At 42.7% G+C, this 19,355-nt stretch overlaps 1 protein-coding gene across 5 annotated transcripts in view; it reads left to right on the plus strand.

The window, feature by feature from the left end:
• LOC310943268 (R3H domain-containing protein 1-like) overlaps positions 1-17,550 on the plus strand; it is a 44,231-nt gene extending 26,681 nt beyond the window's left edge. For 2 of the 5 annotated variants that reach the window (XM_083908799.1, XM_083908801.1), the window contains exons 13-27: positions 540-593; positions 982-1,214; positions 2,714-3,007; positions 3,315-3,487; positions 4,657-4,791; positions 6,234-6,617; positions 7,255-7,465; positions 11,128-11,285; positions 11,363-11,496; positions 13,010-13,116; positions 14,450-14,667; positions 14,922-15,063; positions 15,210-15,307; positions 15,416-15,487; positions 16,684-17,550. In XM_083908799.1, the coding sequence (XP_083764925.1) occupies positions 540-593; positions 982-1,214; positions 2,714-3,007; positions 3,315-3,487; positions 4,657-4,791; positions 6,234-6,617; positions 7,255-7,465; positions 11,128-11,285; positions 11,363-11,496; positions 13,010-13,116; positions 14,450-14,667; positions 14,922-15,063; positions 15,210-15,307; positions 15,416-15,487; positions 16,684-16,686 (2,416 nt within the window). In that variant the 3' untranslated portion in view covers positions 16,687-17,550. Of the gene's footprint in view, positions 1-539; positions 594-981; positions 1,215-2,713; positions 3,008-3,314; positions 3,488-4,656; positions 4,792-6,233; positions 6,618-7,254; positions 7,466-11,127; positions 11,286-11,362; positions 11,497-13,009; positions 13,117-14,449; positions 14,668-14,921; positions 15,064-15,209; positions 15,308-15,415; positions 15,488-16,683 lie in introns of those variants that run through there. The other 3 variants (XM_083908800.1, XR_014593111.1, XM_083908802.1) reach the window with 3 other exon arrangements.
• The last annotated feature ends 1,805 nt before the right edge of the window (positions 17,551-19,355 follow it).

A 19,355-nucleotide genomic window follows, 5' to 3' on the forward strand; every position in this document is an offset into this window, starting at 1 on the left:
AAGGCACAAAATGCAGAGCATACATCAGTGTTTGTCCTGTTTAATCCCAGGTTTAAATGACTGCACTCCTAATTTCTTCTTCTTATCATTTAAATAATGTATTATTTAAAGGTAGACGCACCCTTTTGAGAATGATTCATCGTTTTTAGTGGGCATTTTTTGATAATTTAATAACTATTTCCATTTTTCAGCTTCTTAAATGTGAATATGTTCTGCTTTCTTTGCTCCTCATAACAAAGAAATCATTCAAACTGACACTTGAGAAACAACGTCATCATTTCCAGATTTTAGGAAACACTGATCAACACTTAAATCGTTATTATCACTTAATTATTACTGTAACAGAACACTCTCGTAAATGAATGAATCCGTTTTCACGAGTGTGTTTCTAACATGGCTGCTGTGTTTGAGAGAGAAGCAGCAGCAGCTTTTCCTTCTGTCACTTTTTAAAATGGTGGATGTCTCACTCTCTAACACCTCCTCCTCCTCCTCCTCCTCCTCCTCCTCCTCCTCCTCCTCCTCCTCCTCCTCCTCCTCAGCGTGCAGGATGAAGACTCATGCTTGAGCACGCAGCAGAGGAGGCAGATGTTCAGGTACGAGCTCACACCTGCTCCGTCTCCATCAGCTGATATCGATTATTGAGTATTGATCACACGGTGATTATAATGTTGATCACGTCTGAGTTTAAACGTCTTTGACAGAACTGATAGCACTTTACGTTTGAGCTGAGCAGAAAAAAACAGCTCCAAACTTTTAAATTATGTTAAACTAAATTTGCATCTGTCAGCAGAAGTGTTTGTTGTGTTTTTTTTTGTTGACTAAGAGCTGAACGATTTGGGTTAAAAACCTCTGATTTGCACTTTCCCGACAGCTAGATTGAAATTGCAAAAAGGTGACGGAGCGTTAAAAACATGGACTCTGTCAAAAAAATCCGCTCCCTCAGAATTAGAGATCGCGCTGACGTGTTTTAATCCTCGGCAGGTTACGGGCCGGCCGCTCGGGAGCCAGCCGTCAGAGCAGCTCGGAGACGGAGGCGCTGCCGCGTCACGGCGAGCCGCGGCCGTGGAGCAGCACGGACAGCTCGGACAGCTCCAACCGCCTGGCGCCGCGGCCCGCCATCACCAAGGCCAGCAGCTTCAGTGGCATCTCCCCCGGCCTGGTGCGTGGAGACAGCACGGCCAGCAGCAAGAGCACGGGCAGGCTCTCCAAAACAGGCAAGACGACGCAATTACAGAGGAAAAAGGTGCTTCCTCTGCACTTTAAAAGTGCAGCAGGAGTGGATTTTTGTGCGTATTTCTGGTTTAAATGGCGCGTTTCGTCAGAGTCGGCTCCTCCTGACAGACACACGGACGTCTTCACACTTTCTTTATTCGCAGGAAAACTTCTCCTCATCATCATCATCATCATGATGATGTCATCTTTGGGCTTTAAAAGAGAAAAGAAAAGCACGTTTTTTTGCATGGTCCAGCAGAATTCAGGGTTTGTGGGAGGGGGGGGTGGAGCCTGAGGTGTAATCAGAACAAATGTTTGTCGTCCTGCCGCCATGAATAAAGAGTGTTGGTCCGGCCCCCAGAGCCGGACAGCTGTCAGAACCAATTAGTGAACAGCAGCAGCGGTGATGGACGACGCTGGTGAAAAAGTGTTGCAGCAGCAGCATAAAAAGCTCAGTGAGATGAAGTTAGGCCTTTGTCCCCTGCTGTGATCGGACACATCTGTAACCTGATTGGCTGAGATGACAGACAACGCTTTTGTTCTTATATCTGCAGAGATGTTTGCGTCTCTGCTGCCTCTGCAGCAGCAGCAGCAGCAGCAGCAGCAGCGATCTCTTATTTCCTTTTCTTTTTTTTAACTTGTTTACGAGCAGACCGTCTGCTTCACTGGGGCTTTGGGGAGTTTAAGTGGAGGAGACGTCTTTTCTGTTCTGCTGCATCAGTTTTCTGTCTCCTCCTCAGCCCTGAAATAACCTTTGTTTGAGCCATCGGAGAGGAAACCTTCTCATTTATCTCATTTAAAACATCTTTTAAAACATCAGTCGAGATGATACTTTAAGACGCATGGATTTTTAATAAAGATTTCAGTAAAAAAAAACCTGCAGCATCGTTGCAGGAGATGACGCTAAACGCTGTAGTACATATGCTGGGCCTGTAGGTGGCGCTGTAACACACGGAGAATAATAAGAAGAATTAGTCAGGGACGACTTAATAAAAATTATCATGAAGAGAAAAAGAAAACGATGACACAGATAAACGGGATTACGACGTCATGGTTTTGTGTGTAAACATGGAAATTAATCCCAAAAACGACATTTCTGTGTGGATTAATTTAAGATACGATTTCAAAATATTTATATATTTTAAATATATTCTTATAGAAAATGATCAATATGTGATTAAAACAATAAAAACTGTAAGATTTAATTACATAAGCGATAACGTGTCGAGTACGTGTTAATACTTTTGCGACCTAATCCCTCAGGATTCAGAATTTGATTAAATGTATTTGTTATTTATTTAACTCTATGTCTATGTAGTGATGTTTACTAAAGGATTAACGCATTAAAATAAAAATCCTGTTTAGTTATAGTTAAATAAAATGCCTTGTTGTGACGGTTATTGTTTGTCTGTTTGCAGACGACTCTCTGCTTTATCTGAACAACATCCCGGTTCTTTATTTAAAGTTTTTCCAGCGTTTGTCTTCTTTGGTCTGGCCTCAGGTTCAGAGTCTTGCAGCAGCGTCGGTTCCTCGTCCAGCTCTCTGTCCCGCCCCCAGCTGCCCCTCCCGGTCCTGACCTCGTCCCGGTCGGGCATCCTCAACCCGCCCCTGATCCACCCGGCCGTGGACCCCAGAGGCCCGGGCCTCCTCCCCGACATGATGAAGAACGTCCCTCCTCCTCCTCCTCCTCCTCAGCAGCCTCCACCACCAGCTACAGAAGCAACCAACTACTATGTGTTTCCGTTGGAAGCCTCAGGGATACCACCTGGCAGCGTTCTGGTCAACCCACACACAGGTGCGTCTGACAATAACGTCTTTAAAATCAGAATGGGAAAAGCCCAGCAGAGACCTGATCACCATATACTGCATATACTACCCAGAATTCTCTGTTTCCTGATGAATATTCATGGTTTGCGGACAGAATCACAGGTTGGCGTGGAGCAGCGCTCAGTTTGTCGAGTCCATTTAAAGCTCGCTGAGCAGATGGACAAATGTGTGAATATTCATCAGGACACAGTTGTGCAGCTTAGAGCCTGACTCTGTGTTTGCGAGGGGGCGTGGCCTTCACGGTAAACTCACGTCACATGACTTCCCTCTGACAGGCAAGCCTTTCATCCACCCTGACGGCACCGCTGTGCTCTTCAACCCGGCCAACATGGTGACCTCTGCTGCTGCTGCTGCTGCAGGCAGGAACCCACAGCAGGTCAAGAACCCACAGCAGTCCATCTCTGCTGCTGCAGGACAGCAACAGCCAGCCAATCATCTGCACCCACAGGTCAGTGGGCGGGGCTACACTCACCTGTACATCTCATTCTTTCTCTCTCTCTTTTTTACATTCACGTTTCCTTTAACCTCACTAACTAATACTGTTGTAATAGGAGCTAATGGTGGGAGCTAAGCCCCTCCCCCTAAATCAAATGGTCCAATCATCATCCTCGAGCACTTCAGACAATGTTTTTCTTTGGCTGATGATGCAAATGAGTTAGTGTATTATCAAATATAACCATAGAAGTGACTCTTCTAAGAACAAAAACGTGCAAAATTACCGAGAGCTGCAACTAACGATTATTTTTGTAATCGATTCATCTGTCGATTATATTCTCGTTTGGTCCAGAAAATGTCACAAAATTAGTGCATGTTAACGCACAACGCGTTTTTCACGACGACTGACCGGAAAAAGACGCACGCGACGTCATGTTTACGTGACTCCGGATTGTTAAAATGAGTCTCTAAAGTTAACGCTAAACTTTAAAAACAGAGGCGCACATACGCAGTTACACAGGTACGCTAACGTTATTTGTTAGCGCTGCGCTTTTCCTTTAATAAACACACCGCTCCACTTCCACTGTAGGCTAAAGCTAACAGTGCTAAAAGGAGCTAATGATTCAGTTTTTAATGATTTATTTGTTATGTGGAGCAAAGAAACAAAGACAGTATTCACATTTAAGAAGCTAAAACGATCAGAATGAAATTATCAAAATAGTCGACGATTAATTTAGTAATCGATTAATTGTTTCAGCCTCTTATTTTGAAACAACAATCATCAGAATATGAATTGATTGTTTATCTGCTTTATTTTAAGCTCACGTAATGTTATAAAATATTAAATAAAAATATTTTGCAGACTGCAAATCATGTTTATGTTTTGAAATCATGTTTTGGCGCCATGTGGCGCCACCTACCGCCGTCTACCAATCATTGCAGTCGGTAGAGTCTCAGCTGCCGAGCAACCACGGGTTGCCAGTTACGTCGGAAAAAAGGAAACCTAAAAGACCTCTGTATTTTGAATTTGAATGTAGTGACTGTTTTTTGCCACATTCTTACATATGGCGCCTTTAATATCTGTACCTGTGATACCTGTGAAAGTGGGCGGGGCCTATCATCGCTGACCCTCCCTCTGTCTCATGTCCTGTCCTGTCTCTTGGTCTCTTCTTCCTCTCTCAGATCATGTGTCCTCCTCTCCAGTCGTCCTCTGAGCCTCTCCACAGCCCAACGGTCTCTTACCCTCTTCCTCCTCCTCCTCCTCCTCTTGCTCCTTCTCAGTTCCTGCCCATCTGTGCTAACCAACAGTACACTGTGGTACACAACTTCTTCTTCTTCTCCTCCTCCTCAGTGTCTGTGTGTGACCTCTGACCTGTGTGTGTGTGTGTGTGTGTGTGAGTGTGTGTGAGTGTGATGATCCAGGTCTTCATCAGCTCATTGATAAACCACTCAGTGACGTTTCATCACACAGATTTGCTCCTTTTTTAAGAATCTTTAAATGGAGCAGGAGCCGTTATATTACACATATTTAAAGGATGTCATCACTTAACCTGGTTTTTGACCTGGTTTTGGTCAAAGTCGCGTCTCTGTGGCTAATTATGCAGACGGAAACGTTCCATTAATATTTAATTCATCAGCAGATGTTAGCTCTGAATTATCCATGACTAAAAAAAAAAATACAAACCACTTCTTTTCCAACAACATGTCAGAGGGATGATGCTGATAAATACTGTGTCTCTGCAGACCGCGCTCACATTAAAGGGATAGTTCAGGTTTATTCTGTTGTTTTTCTCTGTTAAAATATAAGGAGACGATGAAACATCTACACCAGTTTAAGTCTACGATATCTTAAGAACTTATTGACATCTTTATTTAACTGTAAGACAGACTTAAACAACAGGAAACTGAAGTTTATAAACCACTCACTCTCCCACACCAAAGCCCATAGAGTAAACCAGTGAGTTTAACATCACAGCACACAGGAGTTCACAGGAGTTGTTGATCCACTGCTGCCTCCATCACTAACTTACAATGACTGATTTTAGTGAATTCGGCTTTTAAAATATTTAATCTAGACTTAATTTAGTGACTCAAAGTGACCACACGAGGCAGCAGAGGACCAGCAGCTCCTGTGTCCCTGTGAGCTAAAATCAATGGTTTTCTCTATGGGATTTGGTGTGGGAGAATGAATGTTTTTTTTAATTCAGACTAATATACATTGAGACATTTACATGTTCATTTCACAAATAATGGTAAATAAAAATGTCAGAAAAAGGAGTAGGCTGAAGCCAAGGGCTTATTATATGGTGATGATAATACACAAATAAGAAAGGAAATGTATAAAAAGGAAACAAAGATAAATGTATTGCATTATATTATATAACAATAATAATACTATATTATATACTAATATGGGGTCTATTGTGGTGCTATTTTAATGTTAATATAGACTACCAACATAATTTACATTACTAAATATCTTTATAACTGTTTAACATTTTATATTTAAAACATTTTTTTAAAACATAGATTGAGCTACACATTCTTAAATCCTTATCACAGCAATTCCACAGTTTGACACCTTTCACAGAAACACAGTTTACTTTAGTTCTACTTTCAGTTTCCTGTTGTTAAAGTCTGTCTAACAGTGAAGATAAAGACATGAACATAGACTCAGTATTTTGGCGTAGCTCTTATCTTTGAAGTCAGATGTCTGCCCCCTGGTGGTAAAACTGTTGTGTTAAATCTATTCCCTCCAGCCCGACGTCCTGAACGCCCAGTTCAGTCACATGACACTGACGCAGCATCCGCCCGGCGACGGCGGAGCCGCGGCTCAGGACGCCCGCCACTACCCCACCATGTACCACCACCACCACCACCACCACCCGACCCCTATGGTGCTGCAGGGAGCTCCGCCTCCTCCTCCTCCTCATCCTCCTCCCCCACAGCAGGTCAACTACGTGGTGGCGTCTCCTTCAGGAGGTCACTCAGCTCTGCTTCAAGGTCAACACATCCCACTGCAGACTCAAGCCCCCAACCACGCTTACCCCAGCTCCACCCCAGGCCCTGCTGCGTTCCCCGCCTCCAGCCTCAACCAGCCGCTGCTGCAGCAGCACGCGTACATCCAGCAGCCTCTGCAGCAGGTACACACACACACACACACACACACACACACACATTCTTGTACTTGCTGCATACTGAGGACTGGTTTGCTGACAAACTGAGGACCAGCATTTCCACTTTAGAAATCAACACAATTACAAATATCTACTTCATGAATGATGTCTACAAAGAACTACTGGTTGCAGTACCACAAAATGTCTGCAGGTGGAGCCCCGGAGCAAAAATGGTTGGAAAACTTTTTCAAATTTTTTTTTTTTAATTATTTTTAGTCCAAAATTTGACAAAAACGTCATACTATACTATTTCGTCCAGAATTTGAAAAATAAAAAATGAACCCCAAATTTTTGGTCCAAAATTTGACAACAAAAAAAACGTCATACTATACTATGTTGTCCAAAATTTGATTTTTTTTTTTTTTTTGACAAATTGAGTATAGCATGTTATATCAACCTAAGGAAGTGATTTCAATGAAAACAAAGTGAGGACCGGCCAAAATGTTCTCACTCCGTAAAAATGACATCACTTTGTTGGTTAAAAACCCTCACTGGTCCTCAGTATGCCGCAAGTACAAGAACACACACACACAAACACACACCTGATTCATCCCTGCTACACAACAAACTCACCTCAATCACTGCTCTCTGTTGTCTCCTCCAGATGTCAACATGTTACTGCTCCTCAGCTCATCATCCACACTGCTCCACCCAGCATCAGCAGCAGCAGCAGCAGCATCAGCAGCAGCAGCAGCATCATCAGCAGCAGCAGCATCATCATCAGCAGCAGCAGCTGCAGCAGCTTTACCACCGACTGCCCGTCAACTCGCTGCCCTTTAACTGCCCTCAGAGCCAAAACCTGCCGCAGCAACAAGGTAAGAACATGGACCGATGACATCATTAACATCAGGTTTATTCTCACTACAGGAATTGTTTTTTTGTAATCAATTTATTATTGAGTACATAGGAAGTATATACTTTTTTTTACCCCCACACAGTGAGTACAGACAGAAAACAAAAGCATTTGTCCTGATATCCCACCCTCCCTCCCATCAGGTGAATTGTTAATAAATTTCCCCACTATGGGACGAATAAAGGACTCTCTTATCTTATTAAATAATAAAATATGCTTTAACATATATATATATTTGATTCTTAAAGGTGCATTATGTAATAAATCATAAAATCCTCCTAATATGTCACAGAGACTCAGGAATAATGTTCATATAACAAACTGAACTCACCAACAACAACAGTACAGACAAAATATTTGCATTAAACATTTTTTTTTGCAGACTGCAAATCATGATTATGTTTTGAAATCATGTTTTGGTGCCATGTGGCGCCACCTACTGCCGTCTACTAATCATTGCAGTCAGTAGAGTCTCAGCTGCCGAGCAACCACGGGTTGCCAGTTACGTCAGAAAAGGGAACCTCAAAGACCTCGGTATTTTGAATTTGAATGTAGTAACTGTTTTTGGCCACATTCTTACATATGGCGCCTTTAAATGTAAATACTTTGAGCCTTCATGTGGTTCTTAATGTGATGGTTTCAAAAAGATGTCCACAAATAAACAGACACAGACATAAATGATATAAAAACACCAGTTTTCAGTCTCTAAAGGTTACAAAACGTTGGGAAAAAAACTGAAAAATGACAAAACCCTGGAATAAATGTAACAATGCTGCAGCTCCCCCTTGTGGTGCTTCAAAATACATGACTAGGACTGTGTGTTGGTGAGTTCAGCGTGAACTGTGAATGATTTTCTTCAGTCACGATGATCACAAACACCCACCAGCTGACTCTTTGTGGTCATTTGTGAGGATATCGTACGTCGTCTCGTGCTCCTCAGAAACACTGGTGGTTCAGTGTGTGTGTGTGTGTGTGTGTGTGTGTGTGTGTGTGGGCAGCAGCAGCTGCAGACGTCTGACTCTGTCTCTGCAGCTGAAGGACAAATATTTCTGTTTGTTTGTTTTTATGAGTTCAAACGTCTCCACAGGAGTCGTCTACTTGATTATTCTGCGGAGGTTTTTTCTCTTCTTCTTCACCACAGGAGTTGAGATTGTTAGCTCCTGCTCGGCGTCTCACACACGCACACACACGCACACACACACACACACACACACACACACAGGCGTCTCTTTAAGTGGCTGCGGCAACTGTTCCGTCATGTGAGCGCTGCTGCAAACGCCGCCTCCCTGCTGGGGACTCGGGGAATAGACGGTGGACAAATGACGCTGACCTACCAAGGCAAAGGACAGCAATTATTTCTGAGGAAAAACAGAGCAGAGAGGACTGCACAGCCTCGCCCGGCGTCTGTTTCCACCTTAATTAAAAACAATAGGTACAGCAGCAGATAACGCTGGAAACACCACACTGTGGTTATTCAGCTGCTTCATCTTCATCTGGAGGTTTATTTAAACGGTTTAAATCTGCTGAACGTCTCGTTAATGTCCTCATTTTCACGTCTGAGAAGCTCAAAACTCAATATGTTGACATTTTATGGACTTATTTCACCGTTAACCCTTTAAAGTACTACTCAACCATTTGGTCGACCACACTTTAAGTCACTATATGTCATTGAAAAATGCATAAAGCTGAACTCACCAACACTTAATGTGAATTGTTCTGAATGTGGTACTTTATGAATTATGCAAACCAGGTTCATTATGAACAGACGTCTCAACTGTCTCAAAAAATAAAATAAAAATATTGATTGTTTTTATTATCATAAGTAAATAAAATAAAATAATAAAAAATGCGAAGAAATAAATAATTTTTCTTTTGCTTTTTTCTAAGTGCGTACCTTAAAGGTGCATTATGTAATAAATGATAAAATCCTCCTAATATGTCACAGAGACTCAGGAATAATGTTCATATAACAAACTGAACTCACCAACAACAACAGTACAGACAAAATATTTGCATTAAAAAAAATATTTTTGCAGACTGCAAATCATGTTTATGTTTTGAAATCATGTTTTGGCGTCACGTGGCGCCACCTACTGCCGTCTACCAATCATTGCAGTCAGTAGAGTCTCAGCTGCCGAGCAACCACGGGTTGCCAGTTACGTCAGAAAACGAAACCTAAAAGACCTCGGTATTTTGAATTTGAGTGTAGTAACTGTTTTTGGCCACATTCTTACATATGGCGCCTTTAAAGGGTTAACTGTGATATTTATTGGAGAAATTACCTTTCAATCATTTATCAATATTGCTTTGTTTATGTTTATAGTTGTTGACGGTGATGTTTTTACGGTGTGACCATGAAGCTGTGATGTCACAGGAAGTGAGAGTGGCGGGAGGCGGGGCCGGGACGCTGTCTGAGAGGCCTCTATGAATCTCACAGTGAACCGGTCTCTTTTTCAGCCGCTCACCTGCAGCAGCAGCTCACCACACCTGTGAAGGACGGCCCAGTGGGCGTGGCCTCTTACCTCACGTGCGTGCGTGTGTGCGTGTGTGCGTTTGATATGGTGGTGATGTCACGCCTGGTTTGTGTCTGAAGGACAGATTAAATATAGACTCGTCGATGCTTCGTGCAAAGACACCTTGACAAAAGGACGTCCTCTCCTTTGTCACCTGGATCACCACATCTGTGTCACGGGGGACGACGCTATTTTCAAATGTCTCCTTTTTGTCACCTTGACATTTAAAGTGTCCGTCTCTTTGCCCCGCCCCCCCGAGGAATCCACGCCACCATTTTAGGCCACTGGGAACATGGCCGCCGCCACCATCGCCACCACCGCTGTGACTTTGAGTCGTCTTTTGTCCGCGTTTCTCTTTCTTTAATGAGATTTTGAAGAGCGTACAGTAGAGACGTCGCCCTGAGCTCAGGTCTGTGTTTTCAGGTTCACCGCGGGAGAAAAATCAAATATATATCGACTTTGTCATTTAGTCCTGGAGCCTCAAAGCTGCTCACATGTAACCGCTCAACTCCCCGAGCAGCGAACACAACCTTTCAATCTGCTGCCTGTCTCCTCCTCCTCATCCTGTCCTCTATAACATGCCTTTATTTCCACTGTTTACGACAATGTGTCTCATAAAAGTCTTAAATATGCCTTTATTTAAGGCCTCTGTTCTTCAGTCCTCATCGTGACTTCACTAAAGGAGCAGTGCCTCATTTTTGCAACAGTTTAAAGCTCCAGTATGCAAGATTTAAACGGAATATTCTGCCTTTTAATGATGTGCATATGTGTGTCAATAAACATGTGGTAGAATAAGAAGTTATAAGTGTGTTGTGAGCAGAACTGGACCTTTAATAATGACCAAAAAAATACATACATCAAAAAGAGCATCATAGGGAAATGGGAAGTGAAGTTGATTGTGTTTATTTTCTCCGTTAATCGATGAATTTGGTCAGAAAACGGTGAAAAAAGTTGGGGGGAAAAACTTCAAAATTATGAAGATCCAGAACACATTCTCATTAAAGAGTCTTTAAATGGTTAAGAACCCTCTACGCACCCAAAATCTGAATTATTCAGTGTGTTAGTGTCGCATTAATATGTCAGTGTGTGTGTGTTTGTGTGTTTGTCTCAGTGCACCAGGCCGTGATGCCAAACCCAGCGTCCAGCTACCAGACTGTAGTGGGCGTTCAGCCAACACCAAACCTCGGCCTCACTGGCAACCAGCAAAGCAATATGGGCAACCAGATGCAAGGCATGATGGTCCAGTACTCTCCCATGCAGTCCTATCAGGTATGTAAATTCAAACACGTGTGTTTGTGTGTGTGTGTGTGTCTTTATTTGATGTTGTTGTTGTTGTTGTTGTGCAGCAGGTTTCTGTGCCGCAGCAGACGTACCAGCAGCCGCTCTTTGTCTCCTGTCAGCCTGGACAGAACGCCGTGGCCGTCGGCGGCATGCAGCCGTGTTACGGTCTGCTGCCCCCCAACCAGCACGCCACCATGAGGTGAGAGTCCGACACTGCGGCAGCAAATCATCGTCACGCAGATGTGTGCGAAGAACGCGTGTTTTAGCAAAAGATCGATCAAGAAAATGACCTTGAGAATCGATGGAAATATCATTCTTTCGTACTGGAGCAGTAATAAAAGTGATTTCCCTCTGGAAACATGTTTTCTACTCACTACATGTTTGTTTGTTTGTTTTATGAGGAAAGGATGAAGTCACTCCCTGACAAATCAATACAGCAGGAGATTTTAACACACATTAATCTAATCCTCTTAAACAAAGCAAACACCTTTTACATGATTTAGTCACTACATTAAATAAAGCAGCAGCAGCAGGAGGAGGAAGAGGAGGATGTTCTTCTTCTTCCTCATGGTCTCAGGAGTAAAAGCAGCTTGTGTTAGTGGGACAGTCGGTGTGGAAATGATTAATGCGGCAGCTTCTCCCTGAAGAGTCAGTCCATCGTCCACCTGCAGGCGGCTTTTACACCAGCTGCTCGACCAGCTCCAGTCCCTGAGGCTTTAACAGCTCACAACAACACCACTGTCCACTTTATCTGCACCGGCTGGGATTATCTGAACACTCTGGTTTTATCTGAACAGTCTGGTCTTATCTTAATAGTCTGTATTGATTAGAACAGTCTGGATTTATACAAACAGTCTGGATTGATTAGAACAGTCTGGATTGATTAGAGCAGTCTGGTTTTATCTGAACAGTCTGGATTGATTAAAACAGTCTGGATTGATTAAAACAGTCTGGATTGATTAGAACAGTCTTGATTGATTAGAACAGTCTGCATTGATTAGAACAGTTTGGTTTTATCAGTTTTGATTGATTAGAACAGTCTAGATTTATAAGAACAGTCTGGATTTATTAGAACAGTCTGGATTTATTAGAACACTCTGGATCGATTAGAACACTCTGGATCGATTAGAACAGTCTGGATTTATAAGAACAGTCTGGTTTGATTAGAACAGTCTGGATCGATTAGAACACTCTGGATCGATTAGAACACTCTGGATCGATTAGAACACTCTGGATCGATTAGAACAGTCTGGATTTATAAGAACAGTCTGGTTTGATTAGAACAGTCTGGATCAATTAGAACAGTCTAGATTTATAAGAACAGTCTGGATTAATCCGAACAGTCTGGTTTGATTAGAACAGTCTGGATTTATAAGAACAGTCTGGATCGATTAGAACAGTCTGGTTTGATTAGAACAGTCTGGTTTGATTAGAACAGTCTGGATCGATTAGAACAGTCTGGATTGATTAGAACAGTCTGGTTTGATTGGTGTGATCAGTGTTAATCCATATGTGTGTATATATATATTTCCTCTAATCCCTCTGTGTGTGTGTGTGTGTGTGTGTGTGTGTGTGTGTGTGTGTGTGTGTGTGTGTGTGTGTGTGTGTGTGTGTGTGTGTGTGTGTGTGTGTGTGTGTGTGTGTGTGTGTGTGTGTGTGTGTGTGTGTGTGTGTGTGTGTGTGTGTGTGTGTGTGTGTGTGTGTGTCGTCAGCTCCACAGTGAGTTTCCTCCCCGCTCAGATGATGGAGCAGCTCCAGTTTCCTCACTCGTCCTCTCCCTGTGTCTCACAGCAGCACCACCAGGCTCAGCAGTACGCAGGTACGCCCCCTGGAGGCTGACACCAGCGTTCTCCAACACCATAATCATGTGAAAACTCTCAACCACGTTTATCTAGCGCCCTCTGGTGGACAGACGTAGAAATAATCAGACGTAACATCCGTGTTTAAACCCCTGTGTGTGTGTGTGTGGTCATTAATGAGGTCAAATGAAGGTCACAGTGAGCGCGGCGGCGACACCTGCAGGAATAATCCTGCGTTTTATTTCATAAATCAACAGCAGCGTCCGCTCTGTTTGATCTGCTCCGTTTATGGAAACACATTAATTTTCAAGGTCAGATCAGACATTTGTTTTTCTCTAAAACTCATTCACTGCTGAGTGAATATTAGGAGTTAGTTCACTGAGGTGAACAGTAGGTGGCGCCGGGAATGTCGTGGTTTCTTCAAAGTGATTTCTATTTCATTTTTATCCACAATAAATACTTCATGTGTGCAGACGTGGAAATGAAGTTCTTTGTTTTATGGAGCAAAGAAACCGCAAAATATTCACATTTAAGAAGCTGAGAAATTAGAGAAAATAGTTTGAATGAATTTAAATAAATGAAGTAAACAATAGTTTCAGCCCTAGTGTGATTTAAATGTTGTTCATTTGGTGTAAAAGTCGTTGAAAATATTCACATTGAAGAAGAAACTTGAATATTGACCTAGTTATTGACATAAAACACAACACAGCAAGGAACAAAAGTACAAAATCAAGAACAATATTTATATTTACATAATATAGAAACGTAATAGATCTAAATACTGGTAAAGAATTTGGGGAAATGTTAATATTTTTGTTAGAGCAGCACAGTTTTCAGCAAATAAATCCATTAAAAGTGACGAAATACAGGTAAAAAGTATAAGTTCACGTTGTTCTGTTTGTGTTTTTGTACAAAAACAACACAAATGTCCTCCTGAGGGACGATAAACGTCTTAAATGAACTGGAAAATATACAAGAAATACAATAAAATACAACATTTAGAAGCAGGAAACTCAAATATTCTCTGGCTAGCCTTTTGTTAGCGATAGCAGTCGCTAACGGCGCGTTGCACTTAAACGGCGTAGCATCGCGTCTACGTTAAAAATATCACTCTGTTACGTTTACGACTGAGACAGAAGTGCGACTAACGGTGAAAGTCTCAGAGTTTTTACTGTTGCTATGAGTGGCAGCCATTTTGAATTGGCAGCCATCTTGGATTCCTTCAGTATGCTCCGACTTACGCGGTTGGAAATCCGCCGTCCCAGTCGAAATTTGACGCCAGCCGATAAAACACTAACGCTAATGTTTTCCACTGAAGATGACGCAGCGTCCTTGTGTTTGTAATGTGTGTAGGTCTGCTGCCAGCGCCACCTGGTGTCGGCGGCGGCGGTGGCGTGGTGATGCTGCAGATGACGGCTCCTTCCTGTGCGCAGCCTCGCGCTCCCTCCCCCTGCCAACGCAAGCAGCCCGGATACAAACACCCGGGGAGCGAGCACCACCAGCGCGGCCGCCGCCCCGCCGAGCTAACGCTGCAGCCGCTAACGCTGCAGCCGCCGCCAGACAACGCCCAGGTACACACACACACACACACACACGCACACACACACATTCACGGCACATTTGCTCCTAAAACGAGGAGAAAATAGTCCCAGTGTCGGGGGCGTGACGCTACATTAGCGAGGCTAATGTGACGGAAACGTTGCTAATGACGGGACACGTTTGTTGTCGTTGTTTTTGTTTGAATGAACGTGTTTGTGTCTCCTCCGTGATGATGATGATGATGATGTCGTCGTCGTCCTCTCCTCGCCCGGCGTGTTGTGCGTAGAGCAGCCTGCCCTCGTCTCCGGCGCTCACTCCCTCGCCAGGACGACCGCCCAGCGCCACAGGACTCCCATCAGGCCTTTCGCCCATCCCTCTCCTGGCCCCGCCCCCTCAGCTGCGTACAGCTTTCTGCCACAGTGGACAAGGTAGGACACGGACGCCGCGGCACAAGTCATCATAGGTCACGGTTTCAGTGTTTGAAATATAATTGTGTGTGTGTGTGTGTGTGTGTGTGTGTGTGTGTGTGTGTGTGTGTGTGTGTGTGTGTGTGCGTGTGTGTGTGTGTGTTCAGGTGAAGCTCACTTCTCTCTCCTGGGTCAACCTCTGCATTACAAACCCAACATCAGACCTTCACTGCTGCACACTGCACACATGATGACCAAACACCAGGTAAGTCACACACACACACACACACACTCTCTCACACACACTCTCACACACACACACACAAACACACACACACATCAGGTTGTGATCGTGACTCTTTTTCCTCCTCAGGGTTCATTCGGCGTTTGGCGCGGCGGTCACGGGAGGAAGCCGGGCAGGAAGTCTGTGTCCTCAGATCTCAGTGTAAGTGAAGTGAAGACACTGTGAACTCACTCACTCTCCTCACACCAAAGTCCATAGAGAAAATCAGTGATTTTTAGCTCGCAGGGACACAGGAGCTGCTGGTCCTCTGCTGCCTCGTGTGGTCACTTTGTGTCACTGAGTTAAGTCTTAATGAAATATTTTAAAAGCCGAATTCATTAAAATCAGTCATTGTAAGTCAGTGATGGAGGCAGCAGTGGATCAACAACTCCTGTGAACTCCTGTGTGCTGTGATGTTAAAATCACTGCTTTACTCTATGGACTTTGGTGTGGGAGAGTGAGTGACTTTGGTGTGGGAGAGTGAGTGATTTACACAAGGAAAAGTCTGTCTAACGGTGAGATAAAGACGGCTAAAATCAGCCGTTTGTACTGTAGCTGCTGTCGTCCGTGATCTCTTCCTGTGTGTGTGTTCTTGTACTAGCGGCATACTGAGGACCAGTGAGGGTTTTTAACCAACAAAGTGAGGTCATTTTTACAAAGTGAGGACATTTTGAACCGGTCCTCACTTTTGTTTTCATTCAAATCACTTCCTTAGGTTGTAAACATGCTATACTCTATACTATAATTTGGTACAAAAACCTGTTTTCCAGCCCTGGTGATTTGCACGCTTTTTGCTCTGGGGCTCCACCTGCAGACATTTTATGGTACTGCACCCAGTAGTTCTTTACAGATGTCATTCATGAAGTAGATATTTGTAATTGTGTTTGATTTATAAAGTGGAAATGCTGGTTCTCACTTTGTCAGCACTTTTACCCGGTCCTCAGTATGCAGCAATTACAAGAGTGTGTGTGTGTGTGTGTGTGTGTGTGCAGAATAAAGTCCAGACGTGGCAGAATCTCACCTGCAGCCTCTCTGAGGTGTTAGGATTTACACAAATATGCTGATTATGTCAGATTTTTTTCTTCTGCCCTGCTTTTATCAACAAACACAGACCCCCCCCCCCCCCCCACCATCACCCCCCCCCCCCCCCCCCCCTCCCCCCCTCCCACGACATCATCGCCTCATTTTGATTAGATTTGTTTTTAATGTAGAACCAAAGTGATGGATGATGAATGAATGTTGAAACATGAAAGAACACAGACGCTAATAAAGCTCAGCAGATGTTTCCACTCAGAGCTGCTGATGCTGCAGGTGTGGGATTTCACTCTCTCTGTGTGTGTGTGTGTGTGTGTGTGCAGTGAGCAGTGGTGTCCTCCAGAGGGCGACAGCTGCACAGACTCCAGCCTCCTCCTAACTCCACTCTGCAGCAGCAGCAGTGGCGGCGGGGAATCGAACTCCCCCACTATCATCGACAGAAACCTGGCCTCATCTCACTCTCCTCCTCCTCCCGTCTCACACACACGTCTCGCTGCACCACAGCGCCCCCTGTCTGCTGTCTCCACACACACACACACACACACAGAGAGGCTGGGACAGATCCTCAGTCTGGACTCAAAACACTGACTCTACCAACGTCCGCTCTTGAGTTATTTTTTTTACTTTTTATCACTTTCTTTTATCTTTTCAGAGGCCGACACACACAGCGCCACCTGCTGGTCTCTTCCCCAGTTTTGCCGTTGAAGTGTTCAGAGAAGGTTTTTTTACGGGAAGTTCTCGTCTCCACTGTGGCTCCTTTTCTCTTTCTTTTTCTTTTTTTTTAAACAAACAAACTTGTTGTTCCTGCGTTTTTAAAATCAGACGACGTAAAAACGTCGCGCCGTGACGATCGGAAAAAAAACACAAAACCGCGTTGTTTTTCTCCGCAGCTTTAACCTCGACAACAAACACAATAAACACTGAATATTTAGACAAACTACCTGAATAATTCATACACAGTGAATGATGATGATGAGTTGGACCGGCCCTGGATTGTCATTGACCTGCTCACACACCTGTTTGTTGCACTCGGCCGGGTCACTTTCTTTTATATTTAATTAAAATGTTTATATGCACAAGACAAATGCAATCGAGGCTTTTTTTTTTATTTGTATCGTTGTTGTTGTTGTTATTATTATTGTTGTTATTTTGTGTGGAAAAGGAAACCTGAGGATTTCTGTGTGTCTTTCTGTTCCTCTATAATAAATGTTTTCCTCACACGTGTTCAAGGAACTTTTTCAGCATAAACAAATTTAGAAAGAAGACGTCCAAAACATAGATTGCACCTTTTTATTTATTTTATTTAAAAAGTAGGGCTTTAATGTTCAAAATGTTAAATAAACCAAAAGCAGCTATATTATTGTCCCGTTATTCTGACCATAAAATGGTGATAAATGTCCGTCACTGCTTCATTAATATGTGAAATTTTCTTTTTCGGTCCAAAGATATTTGGAGATGAGATAAAGATGGAGAATAAATTCACCAAAACACTCAAAACAGAATAATTGTGTAGTTATTTAAACATATTATAATGTGCTAAAATATCTCGCTGAGTGTGCAAACTGCAGATAGAGTTTTTCTGGAACATTTTCACATTTTAGAAAGTTAAATATCAGTAAAACTGTTAATTTTCGCAAAGAAAACAGTTAAACTGATTAAATAGCTCTATTATGACCACAGATTTAAATTAAATTGTTTAAAAATGTCTTTGCTAAAACTCAAAATGTCAACGCCATCACACAAAAATACTAATTTATGTCTTAAATTCAGAATAAATCTTCTGATTTCAGTGGGAAAAACACTTAAATCACGGATCAACTATGAAAACGGTTGTTAAGTGTTTTCCTGATCATTTTTATGACATAAACACTTTGTTTACGAGGTTTTTAGCTCGTTTTTATGCCTTTTTTTATAAAGTTGGATTGTCCCACGCGCTATGAACTGTGGGTAATTAGCGGGAAGTCGGTGCTCAAAATGGCCGCCAGAGAGAAGAAGAAGATGAAGAAGACGATGATAAAATCACAGCGGGACAGAAATAAGTCCACGCTGCGTGACCGTGGACGTGAGGACGAGGCCTTTGTCTCTGCGCGGTCACAGAAACGTAAAGAGCGACACCTGGTGGACAGAGGCCGGTACTACAGCAGGTGGAGAGGAGCGGGTGCGGAACTCCGTTCAAAAAGTAACTATATTCACTTTTCAGAGATTTCCAACAAAGATGAAGACAAGAAGCTTCATTATCTGCTTCACCCACACAATAATGACGGTTTATTCGCTGAAATTTAAAATACCATAATGTTTGTACGACTGTTTTAAAATATAATTCGGATTTCGTAGCCTTCGAATAAGCGCGTTGTGCCTTGTTTCACATTTATTTAAAGTGAAAAGAAAGACACATAATCTCTGTGTGGTCTGTGCAGGCCACCGTAACAAACTCCTTCAAAATAAATCCCTCTTCTTCTCTATGTGAACATTTATATATACTGAAATATGTAAAAATAAACTTTATAAATCAATAATTACTGCAGACTCACGTCGTGCACATGTGAGAAAAATTGGCCATTTATTAAAATATATTTCAAGTCCTAATTAATTAAATTAATTAAACTATCAGAGCAAAAAAATGGATGTGATTCCTGCAGTCACCACAGGGTGGTGCTGTAACACCATGAAGGCAGTGAAATCACAGTCATGATCTGGATTGTTTTTGCTTTAATCAGTTTCTATTAATTATGCGATTTTTTAAATTATTATTGTAAAACTTCTACTTCTATAATAACTTTTTTTGTGCAGAGAACAAAAATATAATTAAAAAATAGTTTAAATTAATGACATACAACCATTACATTTAAATGAATCCTAATATGTTTTTGGATATTTATTTAACCGCCTTTATACCATTATTATTATAATTAGTCAAAGCTTTATAGCATCAAAGTGTGCAGAGATAAATTAAACTAACCGTTTTTAGAAGTAGAACCAGCAGTGACCAGCAGGG

The sequence above is a fragment of the Microchirus variegatus genome, assembly GCF_963457635.1.
Source record: "Microchirus variegatus genome assembly, chromosome: 22".
Taxonomy (NCBI): domain Eukaryota; kingdom Metazoa; phylum Chordata; class Actinopteri; order Pleuronectiformes; family Soleidae; genus Microchirus; species Microchirus variegatus.